Here is a 27,516-nt window from a genome sequence, read left to right on the forward strand (position 1 = left end):
TTGTTTTTTACCTCTCCTGAATCCAAAGGAATTATGAAATCAGTCATGAAAATACACTTATCTGAAAATTGTAGGTGAAGGAAATCAAGGTTGTCACATTCTCCAGAAGACTAGAGAACTGCTGCTCGAGTTCGCAAGCAATCAGCGAGTAGCGGAAGTTTGACACGCCAGTCACTGCCTGCTGTCTCCACAACAAAAGGCTGAAATTGGACCACTTTGAAACATGCTGGACCCGGATAAGAGTCTTGCGGGATCACAAAAATGTTTGCCCCCGTGGGGGTTCCCTCTGGGTCCCCCCCATGGGGCTTAAGCAGTCTAAGTATTCATACCCTGTCTCCATATATCTTCATTTTTTCTACCTTCAGGACAGTGGACTAAGTCCGCGAGTCCTATAATGTCTACCAGCAAAATTTTTGCTTATGTTGCTGGTAGCCAAATAGAGCGAGATGACTCAAGGGAAATAAAGCTCCCTGGGCCAATCAGAACGCTCTATTTTTAAATTTGCGCTCCCACAAGAGTCTCTTGAGACTCTTGCAGACTCAACTGCCAAAACATACAATTATTTTTTACCCGAAATTTCTCAAAAACTGCTCAATGTATTTTCACTAAATCACAAAGAAGCACAGAATGCATTCCAAGTTCTAGCTTCCTGACGAATTTGGTAAAAATTCCCTTTAGCAGTTTTTGCTGTAGCCTTGTCAAAAGAAGTCTATGGAAAATGCTTGTGGATTTTGTGTTTTGGATCCTCCCTTTTTTCACGGCTTCTGCTTGATGGATCGCCTTGAAACTTTCCAGGAAGGAACTGAGGTGGATGAACTTTTTCTTAGGAAAGTTTTGTGAAGATTCGGCAAACAGCAAAAGTTATTAGCAAACCAAAAAATGCTCTTTCTATGGAAAAGCAGACCTAACTAGAACTACCTAGTGGGGACTGCCACTAAGCACATTTATTTATTTATATCAACTATGTAATTATAGTTAGGTCAGAGTTTCCATCGGTGCACAATTTTGTTTCTATAATAACTTTGGCGAAGTTTGATGAATCTGCACAAAACTTTCAAAACAAATTTCACCTGTTTCAGGTCCTTCATGAATTGTTTAGTGCTGATCCATCAAGTGGGTGGCTGAAAAAAAGGGGAATCTCAATAGTTTGATTTCCTTTGTTAATTCCCATAGGAAAGTTGGCTCTCCAACACAGAAAAAAACACCTGAAGGAATTACACCATACTTAGCAAAAAGTTTGAACTTTAATCATAAAGCATTTTTGATGTAAATCCATTCAGCAGTGGAGGGTAGGCCATGCGCCGTGGGAGGTTGGCAAAGAGCCTCACAGGGAATGGTTTCCAGATCCTCTGGCCAGCTCCATATCTGTGGCACCAGTACCCAGCAAAGCCCCAGAGAGGTATCAGAGTACTTGTACTAGTATTGGTACCACAGTACCAAAAAGCATTAAAAAAGTAAATGAGAAGAGTGTCGTCACAGACCAGACTGGTCAAACGCCACTGTGCAGGCCATAGGCTATGCACAGAGTCCGAGTTGGCTGCTGCAGCGTTTTAGGCCTGTGCCAAACCAACGCCGCTTACGCCTGATGGCAGTAAACAGTGGGGGGGTTAGGCATATGCTCAATGTTGAATGCGATTAGAAATCAGAAGAAATTCTCTTTAAAAAACAAAGGTTAATAATTGTGATGTAACATTTCCGGAGCAATGTAATATGTGAGGTCACAAGCAGTGGGTTAATGGGGCACAAGTCAATGTTAGTTCGCTAAAATATTACTGGGGGAGGGGTGGGTGTGTGTTTGTGTTACATTTTCATCACTCTACTACTTCCCTTTTTGATCACTCAACTACTTCCCTAACAATAGGTGACAGGAGAGCTAGTCTCCATGATTTATGAGGCTGCAGGGGTATGCATTTCTCTGCTGATATCTGAGTTTCTGAAAGGAGCCACAATCTGTGCTTCATGGCCACGTTGTCCTCTTTTTTTTGTAGTCAGAGGTCCTGTCCTGGGTCTTCCAGCAGTGGGGAAAGGAGAGGTAACATAGCCTAGGCCGGACTGTCCTTTTTGCTGTCTGCCCTTTTCCAGGTTGGTTGCAGGTCTGGGGCTTCTTGTCAGAGCTACCTCAATGAGTTGCCATGACCCAACCATAAATGCCCCATGGCACATTCTACTCATGATCTCCTGGAGAGTGATTCTGGTTTGAACATTTATTACAAGGGCTGAATTTGGGTTCAAGTCTAGGTAAGCAGCTGCTCATCCCAGCACAGCAGCAAGAAGTTTCCCACTGCCGCGCAGTGCCCCCCTTTTCAACCACGTTTTAGGCAGAACTTACTGACGACTTTTATCTGTCTATTGTTGAAGGCTTATTGTGAACACCACCAATACTTAGAGTGGGCTTTGGCTCAGTCTTTTGCTTATCATTGGTTTACTTTCTCGCCAGCCTAATTTGATTGGGCCTTATTCAATGGCTTTCCTTCTGTTTCTGTGTTTGTCCCGCCCTTGGAGCACATGACTTGTATCCTTCCATGGCTCACATATGGAAACTACTTTTTCCTTTTCTTTGAGTACTTGATGGAAATGCATGTATTGCCTTCTCTCTCCCACGTGTGCTACTTTGCCTGTTACATCCCCAGCCATTTGTTCTGTGTTGCTCCCCCCTCCCAGCCTGTCTGCAAAAGCAGAACCAGAATGTATTTGCTAGGGTTTGACTAAAGTTCAGATTTTATTTGGCTGGTTTTGTTTTATCGCCTAGTTTCCAAGTGTTACCTGAACACCTAGGTCTTGGCACACAAAAGTAGCAGTTATGGTGCTGAGCACGGGGCAGGCTACTGCGCCTGTAGATTTGCTCGCTGCTGAGTACCAAAAGGCCAGAGCATTTGCTTCAGCTCCTAGTCGTTTGACAAAATAAATGAGTAACTTGCAAGCATTTTGTCTTACAATTTGACACTTCCTCATTAGGTACTACAGAAAGCTCTTAAGCTCTTACGTATCTTTCACTGCTCATCTGTGTTCTTTTTTTATCTGGATCACATGAAAGAGGCTTTTAAAATTCTGTTCAGAGATCTCCTGTGTGAAATGTATTTGAACAATAAACTATGCCATTTATAAACATTGAATATATGGAATTCAATGTACAGTTTTGAGTTTGTTTGATATATATGTTTGCTTTTCATTCGGAAACTTCCCTTTTTTTTTCTCTTTTACTTTTTTAACAATGCTTTGCTTGGCATCTGCATTATAAAAGTGAGGCCAAGTGACTTTGCCAATACTTTTTTAATCTTTGACAGCTTTGCGGTTTGTAAAGATGACTCACTTTAAAACAAATAATTAAGTTGTGATGTCTCCGACTTAGCAAATTCGTCTACCTCTTCATCTTTAATATAGAGAATTTACTGCTGTTTCCCTCTGTACACAATAATCTGTTTTGAACCGTGGAAAGCTATTCAATACATCTTAACGCTGTGGTACTGTATTGATGTGTCTGTCCATTAGCACAGGAAAATGCCCCGAAGCATACAGAGCTGCATCTGTTAAAAAAGCATGGACAATTGTTAACATCCAGAAATTGAAAGTCACTGAGACATGCAAAGCTATTCTGGATTTTTAATTTACAGGAAAATAGGTTTAAGTCTCGCTAGGGCGCACAGAGCAATCCTTATGGTGTGTATAATGTAGAAACGTATGTAAGAATATCTCTTGTCCTGTGTGAAGGCTTTGAGATGCATAGAGCTGTCTGCTTAATGTATGGAAGTGTATGGATATATCACTCCCTGTGCACGTTAAAAGCTTTGAGACAGGCAGTACTGAGTTTTTATCTTATGTAAACGTATGCTGTGTCTCTGCCTGTTAAGTAGACAGCTTTCAGGCATGCATTATTAACACGAAGTACTCTCTCATTAGCTACCACAGAAGCGTCCTAATCTGTTCATATTTGTATTTACACATTTTTCATCTTAGATCATAACGTGGGTTTAACCCCCCCCCCCTTCCAGACCTCTAATGACCTCTAATGACCTGTTCCCAGGACACCCCCACGCCGCACGGCCCTCCTGCTGTAGGCGCGGTCTCTGCCCCAGCACCACAGGTCCGTCCCTTACCTCGGTGCCCCCTCGCTACCGCTCGCTCTACCTCCTCCGTTGTTCTCCGCATTTTCGTCGCATTTTCGTCATTCTGTTTTAATTGTTTTATTGTACTCCCTCTGTATTATCTCAGTTTTGTGCCTATTTGTTTAGGATTATACCCACTTGTGCGCCCCCCTGCTCCCTGCTTCCTGCCTCTGCTCCCTCGCGGCCCGCCCCCTTTCCCTTCTGTTATTAGCTGCCCCGCTCCCGCCTCCCAGCTGCTCCTTCCTCCCACTTCGCCTCATATGGAGCCCGCGCGCATGCGCCTCGGTCACGCGCAGCGGGTGCGCCGATTGTGCGCCGATAGCGTGCCAAAGGCAAGCCCGTCTACACCCGTCTGCGCCTGGACCGTCCCCAGCACCAGGACCCCTGGACCTCGACAATGCCAGCGCACCCGACGAACTTACAACGCCGCCACCCTCCACGCACTCAACGCCGGCCGGAACCCCACCTGCTACCGAGCCGCCCCGAGACGCACCCACGGACCCTTCACCTGCCAAGCCTGCAAATTCACCTGCCACAGGACCTGCACCGCACCCGCCAAGCCGAGCACCAGCCACAACCACCTCAAGTGCATCCTGCTCAACACACGCTCCGTCCACAGGCACGCCGTCAAACTCTTGAACCTCCTCGACACAACATCACCAGACGTCACCTTCCTCACAGAAACCTGGATGAACGCCTCCTCAGCCCCCGACATCGCCATAGCCATCCCGGAGGGCTACAAGATCACCCAGAGGAACCGCATCAACCAAACCGGAGGAGGCATCGCCATCGTCCACAGAAACACCATCCGCATCACGACCAACTCCGACGACACCCTCACCGCCGCCGAACACCTTCCCTTCCAGATCCACACCGACCCCAAGACCACCCTCAGAGGCACTCTCATCTACCGACCCCCGGGACCACGCACACAATTCAGCGAAACCATCGCAGATTTCATCAGCCCACACGCCCTCACCTCCACAGACTACATCCTCCTGGGGGACCTCAACTTCCACCTGGAGAATAACAAGGACTGCAACACCTCCGCCCTGCTGGACAACCTCGCCAACCTCGGACTCAAGCAACTAGTGGACACCCCCACCCACTACGCCGGACACACGCTTGACCCCATCTTCACCTCCAGCAAGCACATCTCCTTCAGCCACTCCACCGGACTACACTGGACAGATCACAGCTGCGTCCACTTCAACTTCAGGAGAACAACGACCCACCACCTCCCGCAACAGGCTCCCCGCAGAAGCTGGAGCAAGATCACCGTCGACCAGCTCGCCACCACCCTCAGCCAGAACCCGCCCACCAACACGACAGACCCCGACGAAGCAGCCCACAACCTCACAGTGGCACACTGACTGCGCCGACGAACTCGCACCACTGAAGAATTCTCCCAGCAAACCCGGAAGCAGGAAAGCCTTGTGGTTTACCAACGACCTCAAAAACTCCAAGAAAACCTGCCGCACCCTCGAGAAAGCCTGGCGCCTTGACCAGACAGCAAAGAACATGTCAGCCCTCAAGAACGCCACCCGCAAACACCACCAGCTGATCCGCACCACCAAGAAGACAACATTCAAAGAACGACTGGACAACAACACCCACAACAGTGAGGAACTCTTCATCATCGTCAAAGAGCTCTCCAACCACAGCGCCAGCAACAACGACATCACACCCTCGCAAGACCTCTGCGACTCTCTTGCCTCGTTCTTTCACAGCAAAATCGCCGACATACACAACAGCTTCGGCGCACTGACCACGCACCCTACCACCGAACCATCGCCCCCCACCACCACCCTCTGCACCTGGACCCCTGTAAGCACCGAAGACACCACCCGCATGATGAACACCATCCACTCCGGCTCCCCCACCGACTCCTGCCCACACCACATCTTTAACAAAGCCGACTCCATCATCGCACCCCATCTCCGGAACATCATCAACAGCTCGTTCGCATCCGCCACCTTCCCGGAGAGCTGGAAACATGCCGAGCTGAGCGCCCTCCTGAAGAAACCCACCGCGGACCCCACGGACCTGAAGAACTTCCGCCCCATCGCGCTCCTCCCCTTTCCAGCCAAAGTCATCGAGAAGACCGTCAACAGACAACTCTCCGCCTTCCTCGAGACCAACGGATCCCTCGATCCCTCGCAGTCCGGCTTCCGAGCAAACCACAGCACCGAGACAGCCCTCATCGCAGCCACCGACGACATCAGGTCCCTGCTCGACAACGGGGAAACTGCCGCCCTCATCCTCCTAGACCTCTCAGCAGCCTTCGACACCGTATGCCACCCCACCCTGACACAGCGCCTCAGCAACACCGGAATCCAAGGAGCGGCACTGCAGTGGATCAACTCGTTCCTTGCCGGAAGAACCCAGAGAGTCCGCCTCCCCCAGTTCCGTTCCGCAGCCACCGAAGTCATCTGCGGCGTCCCACAAGGATCCTCACTCAGCCCCACCCTTTTCAACATCTACATGAGCCCCCTCGCAGACAACGCCCGCCAACACAACCTCAACATCATCTCCTACGCCGACAACACCCAACTGATCCTCTCCCTCACCAACAACCCCGCCACCACCAGAGCCAACCTCCAGGAAGGTATGAAAGACGTCACAGAATGGATGAAGATCAGCCATCTGAAACTGAACTCAGACAAGACAGAAGTCCTCATACTCGGACCATCCCCCTCTGCCTGGGACGACTCCTGGCGGCCCCCTGCCCAGCGCACCCAAGCCAACGGACCACGCACGCAACCTAGGCTTCATCCTGGACTACTCCCTCACGATGACCAAACAAGTCAACGCCGTCTCATCATCCTGTTTCAACACCCTGCGCATGCTCCGAAAGATCTTCTGATGGATCCCCACCGGAACCGGGAAGACGGTCACCCAGGCCCTCGTCACCAGCCGTCTAGACTACGGGAACACCCTCTACGCTGGAACCACAGCCAAACTACAAAAAAGACTACAGCGCATCCAGAATGCCTCAGTACGACTCATCCTGGACATCCCTCGCCGCAGCCACATCTCGGCCCACCTGAAAGACCTTCACTGGCTCCCCGTCAACAAGAGAATCATGTTCAGACTCCTCACCCACGCACACAAGGCTCTCCACGACATGGGCCCGGAGTACATCAACAACCGCCTCACATTCTACACACCCACCTGCCAGCTCCGATCCGCCAGCCTCACCCTCGCCTCCGTCCCACGCTTTCAGAAATCCACCATCGGAGGAAGATCCTTCTCCTACCTGGCAGTGAAGACATGGAACTCCCTCCCCACTCACCTACGTCTGACCTGGGACCATCTCTCCTTCAGGAAACAACTCAAGACCTGGCTATTCGAGCAGTAGAGACCCCCCCCCCCCTCAGCGCCTTGAGACCCTCACAGGTGATTAGCGCGCTATACAAATTATGCTGATTGATTGATTGATTGATAATGGTAGTTTTCTGGCTGTTTGGTCAAATAGGATTAATATAAAATCCCGTATAATTTATTTCGTTCTAACTTTTGAAACCTTGCACAAACCCTGGCTAAAACTAAGTCAACAAGAAATATGTTCAGGCATGGCTCGGCACAGTGGGGAGAAATGGTTTAGAAGCTGAGAGTGAGCAAGCAGAATGTGCTTAATTGTGCTTGCTGTCAGCAGGATTTATGTAAGAGTTGTGAACGCAAATGGCCTGACGTGGCCCTTACTACACTGTGAAACCAGGCAAGATCACAATGAAACATGGCGGTACAGCTGAAGAAACGTTTCTGTACTTCGGGGCATTGCTAAATGTACTCCGTTTGCACAAACCGGCTGGACGAAAATGCAAAGGCCCCACCCGTGCCCTGAGGTGAAAATTGAGGCTCGGATGGGCAATAATTCTGGGCATACAGTAGCGGGCGGAGGGATTTCTTATAAGAATGGTACTTTACTCTTTTAGTTACTAACATCTTTATGTATGTATATAATTATGTATTACTGTCTCTTTTGGCATAGCGTGGTCATTATCCCAAGGGATTGCATAGCATGTCTCATATATTTTGTGAGGAGAGAATGAATATACATAGGAAACCTCCAGAGGCATAGGTTACCTGGGCAGGTAGGCATTAAAGTTAGCGCATCCAATGCATGCCTTGTGTTTTACAGTGGAGGCCACACCTGCAGTTAAAGGGAGATAATGAGTCTGGGAGCAATGGGGACAGAGCTCAGGGGGCATGTGTTCTACTCCATATCTTTTTGACCATGACTTGAAATATTTCTAATTTCTTCATATTGACACAAACATACACAGCAGCAGGTTCTTAGCCCACTGAGCAATAGTACCAGCTTACAATTGTGAACTAGCGTCTCCTTATGCTACAAAATATTGCATTTCAGACCTTCTACCATATTAAATTACCAATGACATCACAGATGACATCACAGATCTTATCATGGACAGCATACACAGGTCCAAAGCAGAATCCAACCAGCTACTGCCAAATGTATCCTTCATTAAAGAATATTTGTCTGTCCTAACCTTGCTGCCCTGTATCTTCCAGTACAACTCACTCTGCACACCTTGAAACCCAACCCAGCATTACATCACCAGACCACATTTACTTCGGTGAATGAGAACTCCAGAGTCCTAAAGAGTGCCTAGGTTCTGAAACGACTTTGTGACCATACAAATGTTGGTAATGTGCTATACAAATGGAGATAACATATATTAGAACATTGGAATGTTGGGAGCTCCATTGAAAACAATGGAGCGCTCCGGCTTATAATGGCTGGTATAAGCCCGGAGCTCCGACATTACAATGTGTCTTTGTTCACAGCTCTGGCTGTGAACAAAGACTTCAGGGAGCTTGAGGGGATTTCAATCCCCTCGCGCTCCCTGAAGGCTTTGTTTTGTTAGGACATTCTGCCCTCTAGTGGCAGAATGTTCTAATAGCCTAATAGCCCTTCGTAGCAGGGCTATACCGGCTTTTAAAGTCCCTCTGCTTTGTTAAAGTCCCTTGCCTTCGGCTCGGGCCTTTAACGCTGCAGCGGGCCTTTAACAGCCGGTATAGCCCGCTACGGCGGGCTATAAGGCTATATTAGAACATTGGAATGTTGGTAGCTCCATTGAAAACAATGGAGTGCTCCGGGCTTATAGTGGCTGGTATAAGCCCGGAGCTCCGACATTACAATGTTTCTTTGTTCATAGCTCTGGCTGTGAACAAAGACTTCAGGGAGCCTGAGGGGATTTGAATCCCCTCGCGCTCCCTGAAGGCTTCGTTTTATTTGTTAGAACATTCTGCCCTCTAGTGGCAGAATGTTCTAATAGCCTTATAGCCCTTCGTAGCAGGGCTATACCAGCTTTTAAAGTCCCTCTGCTTTGTTAAAGTCCCTCGCCTTCGGCTCGGGCCTTTAACGCTGCAGCGGGCCTTTAACAGCCGGTATAGCCCGCTACGGCGGGCTATAAGGCTATATCAGAACATTGGAATGTTGGGAGCTCCATTGAAAACAATGGAGTGCTCCGGGCTTATAATGGCTGGTATAAGCCCGGAGCACCAACATTCCAATGTTTCTTTGTTCACAGCTCTGACTGTGAACAAAGACTTCAGGGAGCCTGAGGAGATTACAATCCCCTCGTGCTCCCTGAAGGCTTTTATGATAGAACATTCTGCCCTCTAGTGGCAGAATGTTCTAATAGCCTTATAGACCTTCGTAGCAGGGCTATACCGGCTTTTAAAGTCCCTCTGCTTTGTTAAAGTCCCTCGCCTTCTGCTTGGGCCTTTAACGCTGCAGCGGGCCTTTAACAGCGAGAATAGCCCACTACGGTGGGCTATAAGGCTATAATATATCACGTCCCTCATCTGGGTAAATGTAGTGCCTAATAAAATGATAAGCACCCCTCTCTAAAAGCATAAGTAAGAAAGATGTGACTTATATGTGGCCACTGCTGGCCTTATTCCACAGCACATGATATTTATTGATTGTGCCAGAGGAGGGGTTGTTTGGTTTGAAAAACAAAACCAGTCCTAGAAAAGTTTTAAGACCATTACCTTATTGTCCAATTCTCAAACGAATTAAGCAGTGTGGGTTTCTAAGCCAAATCTGGTTCACCTTTTGCGGCTTGAAAAATCTCATGCAATAGCTTTGAGGTTGGTTAAGGATGCAGGATACAGCGTGACAAATAAAACCTAAACCTAAAAAAAAAACTACTCAATGTACAGCAAAGCAGATACTATGAACCGGATTATTCTTAAATCCACCAAACGTTGACTAAGCAGTTTTAATGAAAAGGATAGAGACACTTAGCTCAAATATAATCCTTAAAATCAAGGTGGACGAAATGTTTAATTGTTCTACTGCGGAATTGGTGGAATGCAGCTAATCCGCATTACTTTGGTGATGCAGAGTTCCGGCCAAATCCCGCCAATCCCTGTGTGGTGGAATTTTTTCCCTGCGAGGCTCCAGAAATGTGAGCTAGCGAGTGCGAGCAAGACTTGGTGTTCCTTAGAGTGCTTTTCTAATGCTGGCTGTCGCAGTCAGATGGCGGCTTCTCAAGTAGATTTGTTGCTGCTTGAGTAGATTTCCTACTCAAGCAGCAACAAAATCAACTGGAATGGTCAGGCTCTCTTGCGCACCGCATGGTGCCGTTCACGCTGATTTTTCAGAGCTGCTGGAACTAGAATTGTAGCACAACATGCATATTTTTTGCCCATTGGCGGAACTCCATGGAATCTCAATGGGTTTTTATGAAACTCCACGAGTTCTACCCACCCCTACTTTTAAAGTAAATTCCAAGTCTTCGCTAGGACGCTCCTCCAGTTGAGACTTTTGGGAAGGTACTCTGGATGCACCCAGGTTCTCTGTGGAAATGTCCTTTCTGCTTCAGGGCTCCTAACTTTCAGTGCCTGAAAAGGCCACTGGGCTGTAAGGGGTCATGGAGTTCTGCAGACATTCGCAGACTGCTAATTCTACTCCACAGTGGTACTCGCTCTTGTGGTCCCATGCTGTGTTTAAATTGTGTAAGACAAGGCTGCATCTTAGGGGTGGATGTACAGTAGCTACGAGATTCGCTGGAGAGCTGAGGAGGCCTCAGCGACCTGTAGCACCTCAGTTCCATTGTTTTACAGACAGGCACCTCTGATTGTTAATTTGGAGATACAACCTCTGGGCTCAGCAAGAGAGTTCGAAGCTGATCAGTTGGAATGGTGGAGGGGTTAGCAGTCCCCAGAACGAGGTTTGTTTCTCAGGGAGGCAGGTTACCAATACACAGTGTTGGTGATTTGGTCTGCGTGCTGTTGCGGAAAAACAGGGCAGTGGCGTAGCTAGGTCAGGTGGTACCCGGTGCGGAAAATTTCTTGTCACCCCCGGCTTGACAAAATGGCAAAAATATGTGTTTAAAACACATATTTTTGCGACTTTGACACCCCCTCAGTGATGACACCCGGTGCGGCCCGCACCCACCGCACCCCCTTCCTACGCCACTGAAGCAGGGGAAGCTTTTGTGTGGAGCATTCATGGGAAACACAAAACCAAGCCCAAGCTAATCTTCTCATATGTCTGCGACACCTTTGAAAGTGTGCTCTTTTCTGCCACTCAAGTGCAACAATTCTTGCTCAAAGACCTAAGTAGGTTCTTTAGTATGTTATCTGCATTTGCAAGCATAGCGTTCTGCTTCCTTCTGTTTTCATCTGCTCACATGTGGTGAGCACTTTACTTTCAGTTTGTTACTAGCTCAGAATTGACAGTTTAGTGATTAAACTGCTCAGGTGTGGTCCCATGCTCACTGTGCCGCAGGACTCAAGCTGCCTCCCCTGCCAGGCCAACTATTCCAAAACATTTTAGGGGTTGTTTTTTTCCCCTCGAAGGGAGCCTGGCATGGCAGTTTGGGCTAGACTCTCCCTACTGGGGCAGGACCAAAAAGTCACTTCCAGTGACTGACCTCTGCCGAGAATGGCACAGTTGGCAAAAAATGATGGACGTAATGCGGCCCGACTACCTTGAGCATTTCACCTATCATGTTTTTGTTTTTTGCTGAGATTAAAAGGTTAGCAGTGTATGTTTTAAAAAAGGTAGATGTCAGTAAATACTGGATGAAATAACAGCCTGTGCTGCCAGTGACTTCTCCCCCATTGTGTCATCACTGGCCACTTTGGAAGCCAAAACTTGAATCCAAATCCTGGATTGTGATTGTACGTCAAGAAAATAGAGTCTGCGTCTATCAAGGGTGTACCTTGGCTGTAAATCCCACCTCTGTGTGTCTGATATCTCAATGCACTATGGCCATCGGTGCTATTCACTGGGTAGTTGATTTCCTCACATTTGCTCCACTGTATCTCATAATATATATTTCATACAGTTTGTAGTCCTGTATCTTTTCTGAGAGGGAATAAAAACAAGAATGTTCCCCTTCCCCACTCAACAGGTACAGTAGACCCACACCTGACTGCAGAACAGCCAATGAGACGTTTCTCTGGATGATGGGGGCGTGGGGCGTCCACTTGGGAATATCCTCTTAGTAGAAAGAATGACACAGGCTGAAAGCTGTGTTGACTTTCTGACAATGCCTGGCAGCTCCACCTGCCAGCAGCAGCTGCTGCCACCCCACAGCATTGCAGCTCTCACTCTGTGGCGTCTGCATACCATCTCCCACTCAGTCACATATAACTGAGTGGTGAATCGTTTCGTTGATATTAAGGATTAACCTGGGTGGGTAACTCGGCTCCGCCAGAGTAGTTTTAAGAGATTTGCTGCGCTCTGTTGCGAACGCGGAGGTAGGCAAAACTCCGACTCCGTGGCGGAGCGGAGTTAGCCAGCCCCTCCACCCTCCCAAATTATTTAAAAATTAAAAAAGAAGGCACTTAGCTGCGTGGCTGCCTCCTCCTCTGCCTGGCCGCTCTCCTTCCTTCTCCTCGCCGTCCTTCTTCTATGAAAAAACCCTACATTGTACGTCTTATGCGTGTGCAAGCGCATGCTCAAGACGTACAACATAGCAGTTTTTTCATAGAAGAAGGACGGGGAGAAGCAGGAAGGAGAGCGGCCAGGCAGAGGAGGAGGCAGCCACGCAGGTCAGGGCCTTCTTTTTTAATTTGTAATTTCTTTGGGAGGGGGGAGGGAGTGGAGTGGAGTTCCACAGAGTTTTTTTCAAACTCTGTGGAGCTCCGCGTAGCACTACGCCAGCGACCATGTCAGATGGTCTAAGTGGTCAGTAGCCCTCTGGCCTCTCAGGCTCGGCTGGACTTATTGGGGCAGCCTGTAGGCCAGGCCGGCCCTGAGGTGTGGGGTGCAAGACTTTGGGTTCCTCCGCCTTCTACTGTTATTGTTTGTAGCTTCTTGGTGTGCACACTGTTATGTTATGTTATGTTAATTAATTTGTAAAGCGCAACGGTTACCCTGGGGTGTCCTGGCGCTAGTTACCTTTCCTACTGGCCGTTACCAAGAAGAGTCAGACTATTTAATGGCAGTGCAGAAATTCTAATGGATAAACAACCAAGTCTTGAGTGCCCTTCTAAAAGACAACAGATCAGGTGCACTTCTAAGCTGACCCGGAAGATCATTCCACGCCTTAGCCGCTCTGAATACAAATCTTCGGCCTCCCCAGGAGACCTTTTTTATCTTCGGGACAGTCACCAATTTAGCACCCGAGGAGCGTAAATTTCTTGTGGGTGTATACCACTTAAATTGATTCTGTAGATATTCTGGACCAATCCCATGAAGTGCTTTAAAAACGGTGCTCAAGGCTTTAAAAAGTACCTCACTGCTCACCTGGTAAGGAGTTCCAGTTCCCTGTGTTACTTTCTGCTCAGCAGAATAATCATGACAGCGGCAGCATGACGAGAGTCACAAGAAATGATTGCACTGATGTAGATTAATCAGCATCGTATAAGGCCATCTGTTTTAAGGATCTTACCAAAGACAGGAGTCTAGTCAAAAATGACCAGATTGGCCGCGTACCACAGAATTTAAATGTGCGCCTTCTCCAAATTTGGTAAAAAATAATTTTTCTTGTGCGAATTTTGACCCAGATCAGCATTGTAGCGGCTGAATAGAAAAAGGGCCAGGACAGACCCTTGCTTCAACCCCTTCGTTATTGGAATACAACCAGAAATATGATCATATGTTACAAATTCCCACCTCCTTTCATAGGGTGCCCTGATTCCTGTTAATAAATTGCCCTAAAACTAAAGCTGTTCCCATAATAGTGCTTGGTCCACACCATCGAAGACTGTGCTATGATCCACAGTACATGAGAATAAGCAAGTCCCGATGGGTGAACAGTTTTACGAATTAATATCGATACAGCAAAAGCATTGTCCAAATGTAATGCATTAGTCCCTCAAGCCCCTTTTATAGAAGGGCAGGGATCTCTTCTCTTCAACCCATGTTTCCAGCTCAGTCAATAAACATTATGCCTATACTTTCATCCACATCAAGAAGGGCGGTCAATATCTAGTTAAAAGGCTCATCTGAATCTCTGTTCTTGAAGAGCGGATGGAAACTGGAACCCCTCCTTGCTGGCCAGCTGCTGCCCGGACTGGCAGTATCCTTGTGGCCCACCTCAAAATGTCTGCTTCAAAACAACGCTGTTTAGCATCTGCCATTCGGAGAGATACCCAAATGCACGAGAGGGTTGTAAGCATCGGCTGGCACAACTGGACAGGAGCATGACTGCTCATGGCAAAAACACTTTGCGAGGAGGGCCCTGGCTTTTTGTGAAATGTGGCTGCATTCACCTGCCATAGGTCTCAACAGTGTACAGCTAGTAGGTTCTCCCTATAGCCACAAGCAGGCCATAGTTCATAGTTTAAGAAATATTACTCATTGACTATCGTCATCACAAACAGGTTTAATGAAGCGGGACCTGTCGCTTCTGCTGGGCACGGGGGAGGCTGAAAGATGCCCAGTTGTTTGACAATGAAGACTGCTGCTTTTATCTCAACTCTACTTTGCCCAGTAAGTTTGTAATTCATTAAATAGTGAAATGTCTGAATACAGCTTTCCCTATACACCATGAAAGCTTCTGCACCACTGGGCGCGCCTGAAACATATAGGCATGTATGTATGCGCATCTCTTCACACAGCAGTTATGCACATATGTCTGTATGTAACATATAGACATTGATGGTAATTATTTCTCCAGTGACAGGTTATGGTCATCTCTAACATATAGAAATGTATGGGTGTGTCTGTACACAGTGGCAGGCTGCAGGACAAGTGGAGTGTATCTGTGGTATATAGACTTGTATGGATGTGTCTATACCCAGTGGCTGGTTATGAGACACCTATGGTGCATCTGTAACATATAGACATATATGGTGCTTATCTTGGTACACAGTAATGGGTGTGTATCTCTGTACACAGAGACAGGCTCTTAGAAACACGCGGTGCATCTATAACATATAGAAAAGTATAGTTATGATATGTTTTCTCAATCATCCTTTAAAATACGGTCCAGAATTTGGGTTTCTAGTTTTCCTGGCACTAAGGACTTAGTCAATGTGCCAACCTGAGTCAGAAAACCTGTTGGACTGCAACCAACCCACGACCAATTGACCAATATTTGAGTGAGATGTGTTTTAGGCAATGATCCACCCTATGAAAAAATCAAAGCAATACTTATTAGAACTCAAAATACTCTTTCTTTAAGGAAGAACTCTCACAAGAACATGTGGAAACAATGGATACATTTCACAGATGTATTTTTAAAATCAAAAAGCCCTCCTAGTGTACACGATGTGGATTGTTCCTAAAATAAAGATAAACCAAATTGTAGCCTTAAGAATGTTAGCTGCAATATTTACTAAGAGTGTAAACAACAGAAAACATTCCAACATATTTGCTGTATAACTTCTTCGCAATCTCACCCTAATTTTCTATTCACTAAACTATTCTTAGCCTTAAAAGGAAAGCCTAATTCGAGTTTCAGAGATGATGCACACCCGCATACCTGTTCGAACAATAAAGCTATGTGTTTCAATAACATTGCAGCGCCAGCTATTCTAATTGAGTGCTTGCAGCTAGTCTTGCAAGTGCAGCAAGTGAAGACTTGGATCCCTTCCTGTTAGCCTTCAGGCAAAGTGGGTGATGCAATTGAACGTGGCCTGCTTTGTTTGTATTCAGGGCGGATTTTAGCATTGGTACCACCCAGTATGACAACCGGCACCTCACATCCCCAAAGACCAGCTTCTTCACAGATACCCTAACTACCACTCTCCAACAGAGTTCCTCATGTCTCCATAGCTCTCTCTCACATGTATTTCTGTGAGAGTTTCTAATAAGAATAAAACTCAGCACATATAAGGGCTCTTTGTATATACTTTTTTGTGCTTCTACCACTCTTTCAAATGTCTTTTCCCTTTCTTGTCTCCTTTTCCACAGGGTCTTCTTAGTCAGTCCCTTTAAGGAGTCTACCTGGCCACCGTCGTTCCTCGGACAAAAGAAAGGCTCAAGTAAGTATTTTGTTGTAATAGTTTGTTTCTTCGTAGTTTGCTTAAGGGAGAGAGTGAGGGGCGTAGAAAAAAATGGATTCAACACACCAGATTCCATGTCAAAGCTTGGAGGAAGGGATAATGATAGCAGAAAGAAACAAGTAACATATTGCTCTTCCAGGTTTTCCCCTTCATTATTTTTGGTCCTTCCCACTTCTCCCTCCTCAACCCCTCAATTTCTTTCTGTTTATTTTCCCCTTAAGTACTCCCGTAATCGCCCACGCACCTGGGAGAGCCACGTCCCTCCGGGCCATGGCGGGGTAGTTCTGGTATGTTCTGTTGTGCCCGGTCACCGGTTTCTTCAGTTTTCTCTTCTTTGCTGGGTCTGGCTGTACCTCTCTCGTTAAGGTTGCGTCCTTCCCTGGGCTTGATTATGCCTCCGGTTATTGACGTTGGCTCCTCCTCGGGTCCCCGGTCCTCCGAACGGTCGTCTGACCCCGTTGTTTCTTTTCCCCACGTTTTGTTTTTTAGGTCTCACCTAGCGACGCAGCACATGCGCGCTGCACGCCTTGGCGAGATCTATTGTTGCCGCTTTCTGTGCCGAAGGGAGACAGGAGATGGCACGTGCGGACAGGAGATGTGCACGTGTACGGACAGGAGATGTGCACTCCGTACGCGTGCACATCTCCTGTCCCCGGAGGCTGGTGTTACACAGCAGTGATTTTTAATCCTCTCTGCTGGAAGTTTGAAGATGAGGGGCGCGAGCGTGCCGGGGTTGCCTCTCAGAGCTTGGCCTCTCTCCAGTGAGGTTGGGGGGCTGCGGGACTAGACCCGTGTTGCCTCCTGCAGCCTCAGAAATGTGCTGAGCTGTTCCTCAGTCTGAGGCAGCTCGGAGGCTGGGGCTTGGAGGGAGGTGGAGCCTCGGCACTGCCTCCCTGCCCAGAGAAGCGCCGGTTGTGGCCGGAGCGGAACTGCTCATTCACAGAGGCGCCTGGACTGCTGAGACAAACAGGGGGCGCTGGAAGCACCCCACAGGTCCTTCTACCCCGACGGGGTGCAGCCGGGGGCTTTGGCGTTCCCTTTGTCTGGCTCAGCAGATCACTTCTCCCTGCTGGGTCCGACCCCCTGGCACCAGGCCACATTTAGCTCAGGCGTGTCCACTCGGGTACTTTTGTCTTTCAGGTGCTCCCTCTGACCCACCACACACCTCTTCCTGGGTTTCAACCCTCAGATCTGACAGTCATCCCTCCACCCCAGGGGGGGCCCTCCCTGCCTCTCAGACAGGGCTGTGACAGGCCCATAGTACACAGGCCTGCCTCGCGCTTAAAATCGAGTTTATACAGCGGGACGATATGCAAACAGTCAAGACCTGACTTGTAAAGGACATGTGCGTGCCCGTACTCACTAAGTTTTTTTTCAATTCTGCATCCCTGGATAAAGAAGAACTCATTATTAACACATCCGGCCTTTACACAGCATATATATGTAAAAACAGCTTGCGTACTTTTACACAATGTCGCACAGATTTCCTTCGCGGAAATGTGCCCTGACTTGTGGTACTACCAGCAGAGGAGTAACCAGGGGGCCAGGGACCCAAATGTAAGAAAGGAGACTGCACCACCCCATCCCTCCATGTCCTGGTTTGGTAACAAATGTCAGCAATAAGTAGGGGGCAAGGGGCCCTTTATACTGCTGAGCCCCGGTGCCACTGCACCTGCTTCCCTCCTGATAGCTATGCCTCTGGGTAATGCGCACAGTGCATATTGCGATCCCATGTGAAATAGACTGGGGAACAAATTGCTAATTCCGTAAACATATACAGTGAAAGGGAATTATTTACAAAAGGTTTGCTAAGGGGCTCAGCCTCGTCATTGGCTGTCTTCTGCTGGCAACCGGGGGCACTGCCCCTTTTCCTTGTTGGCATTGGGCCCAGTGACAACCTTGCTACAACATTGCTAACAAGCATGTGCAATGCAATAGGTCTCGCATTAACGCAAGTTTAAGCTATTGGCATTGTAAATGACAATGTCTTTTATTAATGTTTTAAAAACTAATACCAAAATAAAAAGCATAGCCATTTACAATGCCAATAGCTCAAACTTGCGTAACTGCGAGACCTATCGCATTGCAAATGCTTGTTCTTCTAGCGCGCGCTCTGGCTTCCGTAGACCGCTCTCATATGCCAAGTCACTCCTGACATCAGCGTTCCCAGGTTCACTTGGACCCCGCTTAAAGGGGCCACTTCTTCGTGCATCATCCTCGACCTCCAGCGGATGGGCATCGTGCCACATAACGGAGGGGGGTTGTAAGTAAAGGATATGTATGAAGGGATTGCGTCATCTCGTTCATTCTCTTCTGCTCCCTCGGTTGGGTCAGATGCTTCCTGACAATTTCACTTGTTTGATAGTGCCACTCAAACCAGTGTAGGGTGTCAGGGCCCTTTACAGCACACACGACGGAGGGGGGCTGTAAGTAAAGGAGGAGAGATATGCATGAAGGGATTGCGTCATCTCGTTCATTCTCTTCTGCTCCCTCGGTTGGGTCAGATGCTTCCTGACAATTTCACTTGTTTTATAGTGCCACTCAAACCAGTGTAGGGTGTCAGGGCCCTTTACAACACACACGACGGAGGGGGGCTGTAAGTAAAGGATATGCATGAAGGGATTGCGTCATCTCGTTCATTCTCTTCTGCTCCCTTGGTTGGGTCAGATGCTTCCTGACAATTTCACTTGTTTTATAGTGCCACTCAAACCAGTGTAGGGTGTCAGGGCCCTTTACAGCACACACGACGGAGGGGGGCTGTAAGTAAAGGAGGAGAGATATACATGAAGGGATTGCGTCATCTCGTTCATTCTCTTCTGCTCCCTCGGTTGGGTCAGATGCTTCCTGACAATTTCACTTGTTTTATAGTGCCACTCAAACCAGTGTAGGGTGTCAGGGCCCTTTACACCACACACGAATTATACAGAGACAATGAATCATACATGTGGAGATCAGTGTATAGGAAACGTTACATAAGACAGAGAGGACTTCAAGGTGCAGGAGTCACGTGTCATCCATAGGGTTTTGCATTGTATTTAAAGGGTGCTTCGTCTGCAGAAGCACAAGCTCGGGATTGAAAAGTAGCACACTGGTTGGGGTTCGCTTTACTAATAAGAATCTATTTATACTCCTGCCTTTTTAGCTACATCAGGATTATTTGAGCCTGGGGAAAAAACAAAGCGTTCTAACCTATACCTTGCAGTTTTCATGCAGATCTGTCATGGCAGTTCATAGCTCACTGTGTTATATTACGATTGCACGCAGCCTATGAGGCGCGCTGGCGGCAGCTTTCACATATAGAAATGTAGATATGCGTCAGTACACAACGACAGGCTGTGAGACACACGGGGAGTATCTTTAACACATAAACATGCATGGATATCTGTCACCGTATACTTTGGCAGGCTCTGAGGCACATGGGGGAGGGGGGGGGGGGCATAATAACGCAGACACGTATGGGCGCGCCTCTACTCACTGAAAGGTGAAGTGAGGCGTGGGGTTCATCCTGGACATATGTACGAATATGCCGGACTTCTGTACACAGTGTGGAGTTATGAGACACGTGCTGAGTCTATAACATACACAAATGTATGGCGCTGTCTCTGTGCACGCGGTACATCTGTAGCACAGAGACATGCATGGCCTGTAGGTGTCTCTCTGTATACAGTGAAATGCAATGAAAGGTACGGGGAAAACATATGAAATAAATTAAAGTACGGGTGTTACTGTTCACAGTGAGAAATGTTGTGACACTTTGGGTTCATCTGTAACATATAGAGACATAAGCCTGCAGCGCGCTATTTACAAACTACAAGACGTTGTGACACATGGATGGATATGTGACCTCTCGAAATGTCTCTGTTTCCATTTCTGTACAGTGAAACGCTTGAGACACACGGGTGCACCCACAACATTTAGAGCAGTGTGTCTAGGTCTCACTTCTGCTTTCAGTGAAAGGCTTCGAGGCGCAGAATGCATACATAGTATGCACACCTCACGGTCTCCGTCTCCGTGTGCACAGCGGGAGCAGGCAGGCAGGGTGCTCGCGAGTGTGTCCCCCTGCACACAGGGTGCTGATGCGAGCACGGTGTGGGCAGGGCGCACCCGCCAGGGTAACCTCCAGTGGAAGGAGGAGGGATGCTGGTGCAAGGGCAGGCCGGGACTGCAGTGTCCTTCATCCCTCCAACCCCTTCTCGGCTGCGCCGGGTACCACATGGGCTGAGCTTGGCTAGAGAGTTGCCTGTCTCCGGAGAAGCCGAGCAGAGTGCGTGGGTCCGGCAGCGGAGGGGAGGGGATGATGCTGCAGCAGGAAGCGTGTGATTGGATGTGGGGGCGGGGAGGGGAGCGCGAGCTGGGAGAGTGCTGAGCAGGCAGTAATGACATGCACCAGCTCTCCATCCCATCGGATGCATGCATGTACCACAGGAGAGACCTGTGACAGGAGGGGAGAGGAGACCGTAGGAGCAGGGACTCCCCGCCGCAGCATCCGGGGTGTCCAACAATGAGGACCCAAGCCAAGGGCATCGCGCAGGGAGGGCAGGTGGCAGGGGCTCCCGTCCTGCTGTGGAGGAGAGGAAAATGAGGAGAAGAACCCTGCAGAGGGGCACGGCTACTCCTTCTCACATCCCCGCCGGGCTCTTGGGGCCGGGGGCTCCGCTGACCCCCTTAAGCAGCAGCACGCGGTGGATAGATAGCAATAACTGGCTGCGTTTGTAGCTGCAAAGAAGCCCGCACCAAGGCGCTGTAACAACATGTTCCTATCACCCCGCTCTGTGGGATTCATTTTATCCACCGCGTAAGGATGAAAGGCTGTTGAACTCTAGGTTGCACACGGATTTCTGCTGCAGGCGCACTAACCCACCGCGCTGACCTAAGAGTAACTGTGCGGATTGACTCCCCAGTGATGTTCGGTCTCAGGACGCTGAGTGAAGGGCAGTAGGGGGTGAGGGGGAAGTGCCGGTGTTGCCGCCACCATGCGCCGCTCCAGCACTGACGAGTCCACATACCACCGCAGTCCGTCCCTGGACAGCAAAGACTTCTCGTTCCCCCAGGGGGGCGGGGCTTTCCGGCGCTACAGTAGCATGTACGGCGCCACAGGCAGCTCCTTCTTCGGCTTCCACACCAACCCCGGCCCGAAGGCCACCAAGGCCAAATACACCTCTCCCAAGGGCAACAAGTACGTGGTGTTTTACCTGGACCTCTCCTTTATCTTTCTCCTAGAGCTGAAGCGGTGCAGCATGGCGCGCAACTGCCTCCAGTGCATCAAGTACCTCATGTTCACCTTCAACCTGCTCTTCTGGGTGAGTACACGTCACTTTCCCGCTCTTTTCTCGTGTGTGCTGCAGCCGCGCCTCTTGTGTTGGGCCCGTCGCGCGCCCCTGTCAGACTGTTCTTCATACCTCGAGGGCGTCCAGCGCCAGGAGCGAGCAGCTCTGTGCACAGGGTAGTTTGTTTCTTCTGAAAAGATTGACTTCAGTCGTTTTTCTTAGTTATTGATAAAATAAACGGAGGGTTTGAGGTACCCAGGGTTGCATGAGCTGCTCACCGGCCCTACGCAGCTTGAGTCGGTCAGAGTGTTACCGAGGCCGTGGTGTGTTGTATTTGTTTGTTATATTTAATAATTGTATGTTAGTTGCACTTTGTTGTATAGCACATGTTGCCCAGAAGCTAGCGTTTATGAAGAAAGTAATATGTCATGTGTTTACCCTGCTGCCTCTGGGGCGGAGCCTGCCCTCTGAAGTGTATGTGACTTTGAAAGCTCTACCTTAGCAGAAAGTCTCCTTGCTCAGTTGACTGTGTCAAGGTTTGTTGAAGCTACTGTTGTATGTGAGCAGGTGCGACAAGTAAAAAAATAGTAGTCTCGCACAGAGGTGTCCACCGACGGTCCAAGAGGGTCGGATCGGTCACTCTGTTTTTCATGAAACACTTGAACGCCTTCGAAGGTCTCCAAGAGCTACAACTGCATCTTTTAGCATCGCAGGATCAGTAGCCATCCTTTCCTCACGCCTGGAGGATGAAAGGCTCATAGACCTGCGTGGGAAGATTAGAAGCTGCTTACATACTCAGGGGCAGATTTACAAGCCCCTTGCGCCACATGGGAAAAGTGACGCAAAAGTGGCACAAGGGGCTTGTAAATAAGCCCCTCGGTGCTGTTCCCGCCATTGTTGATTTGTTTCTGTGAAACGTGGTTTTGTTTTTAACATGAAGCTGTTGCTTCTTAGCTCCCCAGTCCCAAATGTATAGACGGTGTCGTGAGATTGAACCCGCTCTCCCTCTATGCACCCTGTCGTTAACCCAGCACGCTGTTGGGGCGGGTTGGGGGAGGGGGGGGGGGGTGGAGGTGTCAAATTAAGAAAGTGGAGTGGCACTGGGCGCTGACCTGGAAGGGGGGGATGCACTAACCTGGGGGGGGGGGGGTGCACTGTATTTAACGATAACGTTTATTTAAAAACATCTGATGCAGAGTTCCTTGTGCGTCCAGCTTTCAGGCAGCAACACAAATGTGAAGATAACTCTTGTGATTAATGTTCCTGCTAGAGAAAGATCACCGCTTTGGGTAATGGCAGTTTTGACTCGCCATGAAGTAGCGCAGTGGGTTAATATGCCCGCTGCAGAGAACAGATCTGTATTTCATGTGGATAGCTGAGTGGATTAGTAAAGCCAGCCTTTACCAGCTCTATAAACAAATGAAATGTATGTTAGAAAGCGGCTATGGAGAGCTGCCGGGAACTTTTGGGTGTTCATGAGGGAATCCGAGAAGGAGGTCACGGGGGTGAGTGGGACAATAAAAATCATTGTCCCACTAGGCGCCAACAGCGCTAGAGCTGGCCCTGGTGGCATGTCTGGGCTGACAGTGCAGGTCTGAATCAGAAACCAGGGGCATGCATGTATATCTGCTTCCTGATGCAGTTGTTTGCTTTTGCTATGCTGTGTTATGCTGTGCTATGCTATGCTCTTCTCTGCTATGGTATGCGCATTCACGTAGTATTGCAAACTGCATTGAATCCCCCAGCGCTTTATGGCTGGAGGCTCGTGGGCTGTTTGTACAGGAGAGGGCCATGGGTTCCACTGAAAGCTTTAGTTGTGGTGCGGAGTGAGACCTTCACTGCACCCATGTCCCATGCAATATTAAGAGCAGGTAGGGGGAGGGGTGGTTGTAATGACAGTGCTTCACACAGTGGCCTTCATACTGTGGGACTGGCCCCCCGGCGGGGGGCAGGCTTGGGGAGGGGATAGGTAGGTAGAGGAATAAAGGGATGCCAAGTGGGTCTCAGACTCTAGCTAGGAGGGTCAATCTTCAGAAGAAAGCAAACAAACTTCATGCGTACAAACAGTACAGCGGTGTTACTAGAAGAAACCTGAGCAGCCAGGAGCCGCTCTGTAATGTGGCATCTTCATGTCTTTTGTACGCGTGCTGGACTGAGGGCTCCTCCAAATGACACTGAGTGCCTCCTCATCACCTTCAAGCAGAAAAAGACTCACTCTTCACACTCCATACATTTTAGGGTGAAAGATCTGCTAATACATTTTGGCCATCACACATATGCGTGTATTTTTAAAGGGCGTTGTTGGGAATTCCAAATGTGTGCGGCGCTGCCAAGTGGCATCACAACCTGTGCAAGACCTGGCATCTGTTCACTCACAGATACACCCCTGAAACCATAGGTGGGAAAAAGCCAAGTTTCGAAACGTGCCATTTCCAAAATAATACTTTAATATCCAATATTACCACCAAAGAGGATTTTAATTTACAATTAGAATGAGTGGAAGAAGAATTTCTCTAGCTGCTCTCAAACTGCATTCATCACTTATCAAATTTAATAAGGGGAACCAGTGTTAGTTTAAGGGAGGCTACACTTCTTGCTACAGTAAAAAGCCACTTTGGAGTTTTTTTTCACTGCCAGACCACATAAAACATTAAAAGTTTAATGCTTACTTCTTAAATATTAAGCACGTTGCCTGTGAGCATTTAGGGCCTATGTTAGGGGTGACTTATATGTATTAAAAATGAATGTTTTGGCCTAGCAAAAGGTGTATTTTGCCCCCAAAACATAGCAGTTTAAAACTGCACTGCAGACAGGCCCGAGACTTGTTTTAGGGAGCTGCTTTAGTGGGTGGAAGAGTGGGTGCGCAGTCCACTAGTAGCACTGCATTCACTGGCCCTTTTACAGGCAGTAGCATATACTAGCAACTTACAAGTACATTAAATGAGCCAATCATGTGTGTGCCAATTTGCTGTGGTTAAAGGAAAGAGCACACGGGTAAAGCACACAGAGTCCCAATGCCAACAAAACGGGTTCAGCTACACATGGGGAAAATCTTCGGTGACAGTAGACAGGGCAAAGTTCCGGCACTCACAATCCTCCTTGAAATGATTGGTTGATGGCTATTTGTTACACTGTATGTATTTACTCTGATGCTATGATGACACCAAAATGAAAAGCTCTGTTGAATATCGGTTTTGTCTGTATTTGTTAGGGGGTTCCATCGTGCTTTATTAAAATTATAGCTTGCGTGCAGTATTTAGTATTTTGGGGGAGGCATAGTTAGAATATTTTATGCAAGGAGAATGTGGCCTGAAAAAGCTTGAAGAACATTGGATTAATGTTAGCACAAATCCTGGTAGTTCACAAAGATGTCTGCTTCATTTGAGCGCTGCTGCAATCTGTGTTTACGACTGTAATAACTGTGCGAACTTTTAGGCACAATAAAACAGCCGCCTGTAAGAAAACTGACAGGATTGTGGTACTGAGTAATTATCAGTGACTAAGAGTACTTTCAGCAACCCACCCATCACTTTTGTTTTTGTTTTCATCTGTAATAAATGGATGGACCTCTTTTAAATAGAAATCGATAGAGCACACAGATATTTAACTAGAATACCCAGGTGATTGCATTGCTGCTTGTGTTGGAGTCTATAGTTGTGTCTTAAGTGTTTCTGCAGCACCAGAACGCAGACTCCATTTTTAAATCACCTATACCCCCGGCACTTTATCCCACCTTAATCTCTTTCGATATTGATATAGATCACACAATAAAATGCAGTGGGTTCCGCACTCTTAAAGGCGCGGCAGAGAGAGTACTCAGAGTATGTGAGTGAGTGAGTGAGTGAGTGAGTGAGCCTCGCTGCACTTCAAACCACTGACAGGCTCGTCTCTGCAGCAGGTGCATAAACCCTCTGAGTTTCTCTCGTAGCATCCTCATTGCCTGTGTGGTTCAAAGATTGATTGACAGTATCATGTGGCAGTAATGTGTGTAGAGTCCACGTGTCCAGATAAGAACCTCGTGACTCTTCTGATAGGACCTTCCAAACATTAACACAGGTTAGTCCTTCCCCCAGCAGAGGGTAGCCCTGATCCAGCGATCACATAACATAGCAGTGGTTCCTGCACCACAGCAGTGCTTGGATACGGCAAGTCTGTAGGTCCCAGTACAGTGGTACAGGGATCGCCCCTGAGACCTGCAGAGGTAAGATCTGTGACAGGCGTCAGAATACATTGACATACCAGTGGTGCCTGTACCACAGCAGTGCTTGCATGTAGAGAGTCTGCACGTTATATTACAGTGGCACAGAGGTCACCCTGCACCCTGCAGATGTTAGACACCAGACAGGATCAGAGAGCATTATCGTAGCGGTTCCTGCGCCATAGCAATGCTTGGATATGGCATGTCTGTAAGTTCTAGTAAAGAGATCGCCCCTGCTCCCCCTGCGGTTAGATGTAATCCAGGGATCAGAGACAATTACTGTGGCATTGATGCACCACAGCAGTGCTTGCATGTAGCATGGCATGGCTGTACAGAGATCACCCCTGCTCTCCCCTGCGGTTAGATGTGATCCAGGGATCAGAGGCCATTACTGTTGCCGTGCCTCCTGCACCACAGCAGTGCTTGCATGTAGCATGGCATGGCTGTACAGAGATCACCCCTGCTCTCCCCTGCGGTTAGATGTGATCCAGGGATCAGAGGCCATTACTGTTGCCGTGCCTCCTGCACCACAGCAGTGCTTGCATGTAGCATGGCATGGCTGTACAGAGATCACCCCTGCTCTCCCCTGCGGTTAGATTTGATCCAGGGAATAGAGACAATTACTGTGGCATTGATGCACCACAGCAATAATTGGGTATGTCCATCCTGTAGGTTCTAGTACAGTGGTATAATATCATTCTTGCACCCACGCGGAGGTTACATGAGATCAAGTGGTTCCTAGAACACCGGGTTTGCAAGAGTTTCTGCACCACAGCGTTGGCAGGTCAGGGCAATCCCGTTGATCTTGTGTGGTGGTATAGTGACTGCTCCTCCGTGCATTACTTGGAATAAACAGGCGGTCCTGGTAGTTCCAAACCGTCCCTTCCAGCAGAGGCTTTTCAGGTCCAACTTGAATTGTTTGGGGACCTTACCCTAACACAATTGGTTGTCAGCTGTGATACATCGCCACTGCCATATAAATAACAGCAACCTGGTCCTGATGATGGCCTAAACACTTCTACAGGCCAAAACGGCGTCGACTTTTACATTGGAAATTTCGGCACTATTTCCTCAAGGATACCCCACTGCTTTTGTATATATTATCATTTATTGTTTGGGTATCCCAACTATGTAAATTTCACTCACACTAGTTCTTTATTGCGCCCCCTTTATGTAAATGTACATATTTCCTCACGTGCCACTTGCACCGTCACAATTTTTCACGAGCATTTGTCAACAGTATTCCACAGGTTACTTACCATTCAATGTAACGCAGTGTCACCCTCTCATGTGTTTGAACGTATGAAGCTAAATATGACAAAGATATGCAATTACTAAAGTACATTCTATATTACCAAAACAATTTTGTCTCTCTGGTTTTCGCCTTTTCTCTTTCCGTTCTCAGCAATTAATTGTGCTGCCTAAAACTGACTTTTAATTAATACCATAAGAGACATTGTTGTGTGCTATAAACAGTTGTATCATGGGCACCTTGGGACTTCAA

At 48.1% G+C, this 27,516-nt stretch overlaps 1 protein-coding gene across 5 annotated transcripts in view; it reads left to right on the plus strand.

Annotated features, from left to right (window-relative positions):
- The window catches only part of TSPAN4 (tetraspanin 4), a 2,753,320-nt gene that overhangs the window by 1,965,711 nt on the left and 760,093 nt on the right, over positions 1 to 27,516 (plus strand). For 4 of the 5 annotated variants that reach the window (XM_085644888.1, XM_085644889.1, XM_085644887.1 and 1 more), the window contains 2 exons: positions 16,456 to 16,526; positions 21,768 to 21,847. In XM_085644888.1, the coding sequence (XP_085501014.1) occupies positions 21,785 to 21,847 (63 nt within the window). In that variant the 5' untranslated portion in view covers positions 16,456 to 16,526; positions 21,768 to 21,784. Of the gene's footprint in view, positions 1 to 16,455; positions 16,527 to 21,375; positions 21,848 to 27,516 lie in introns of those variants that run through there. The other variant, XM_085644886.1, reaches the window with a different exon arrangement.

This window comes from Triturus cristatus, chromosome 3_1, assembly GCF_964204655.1.
Source record: "Triturus cristatus chromosome 3_1, aTriCri1.1, whole genome shotgun sequence".
Lineage (NCBI taxonomy): Eukaryota > Metazoa > Chordata > Amphibia > Caudata > Salamandridae > Triturus > Triturus cristatus.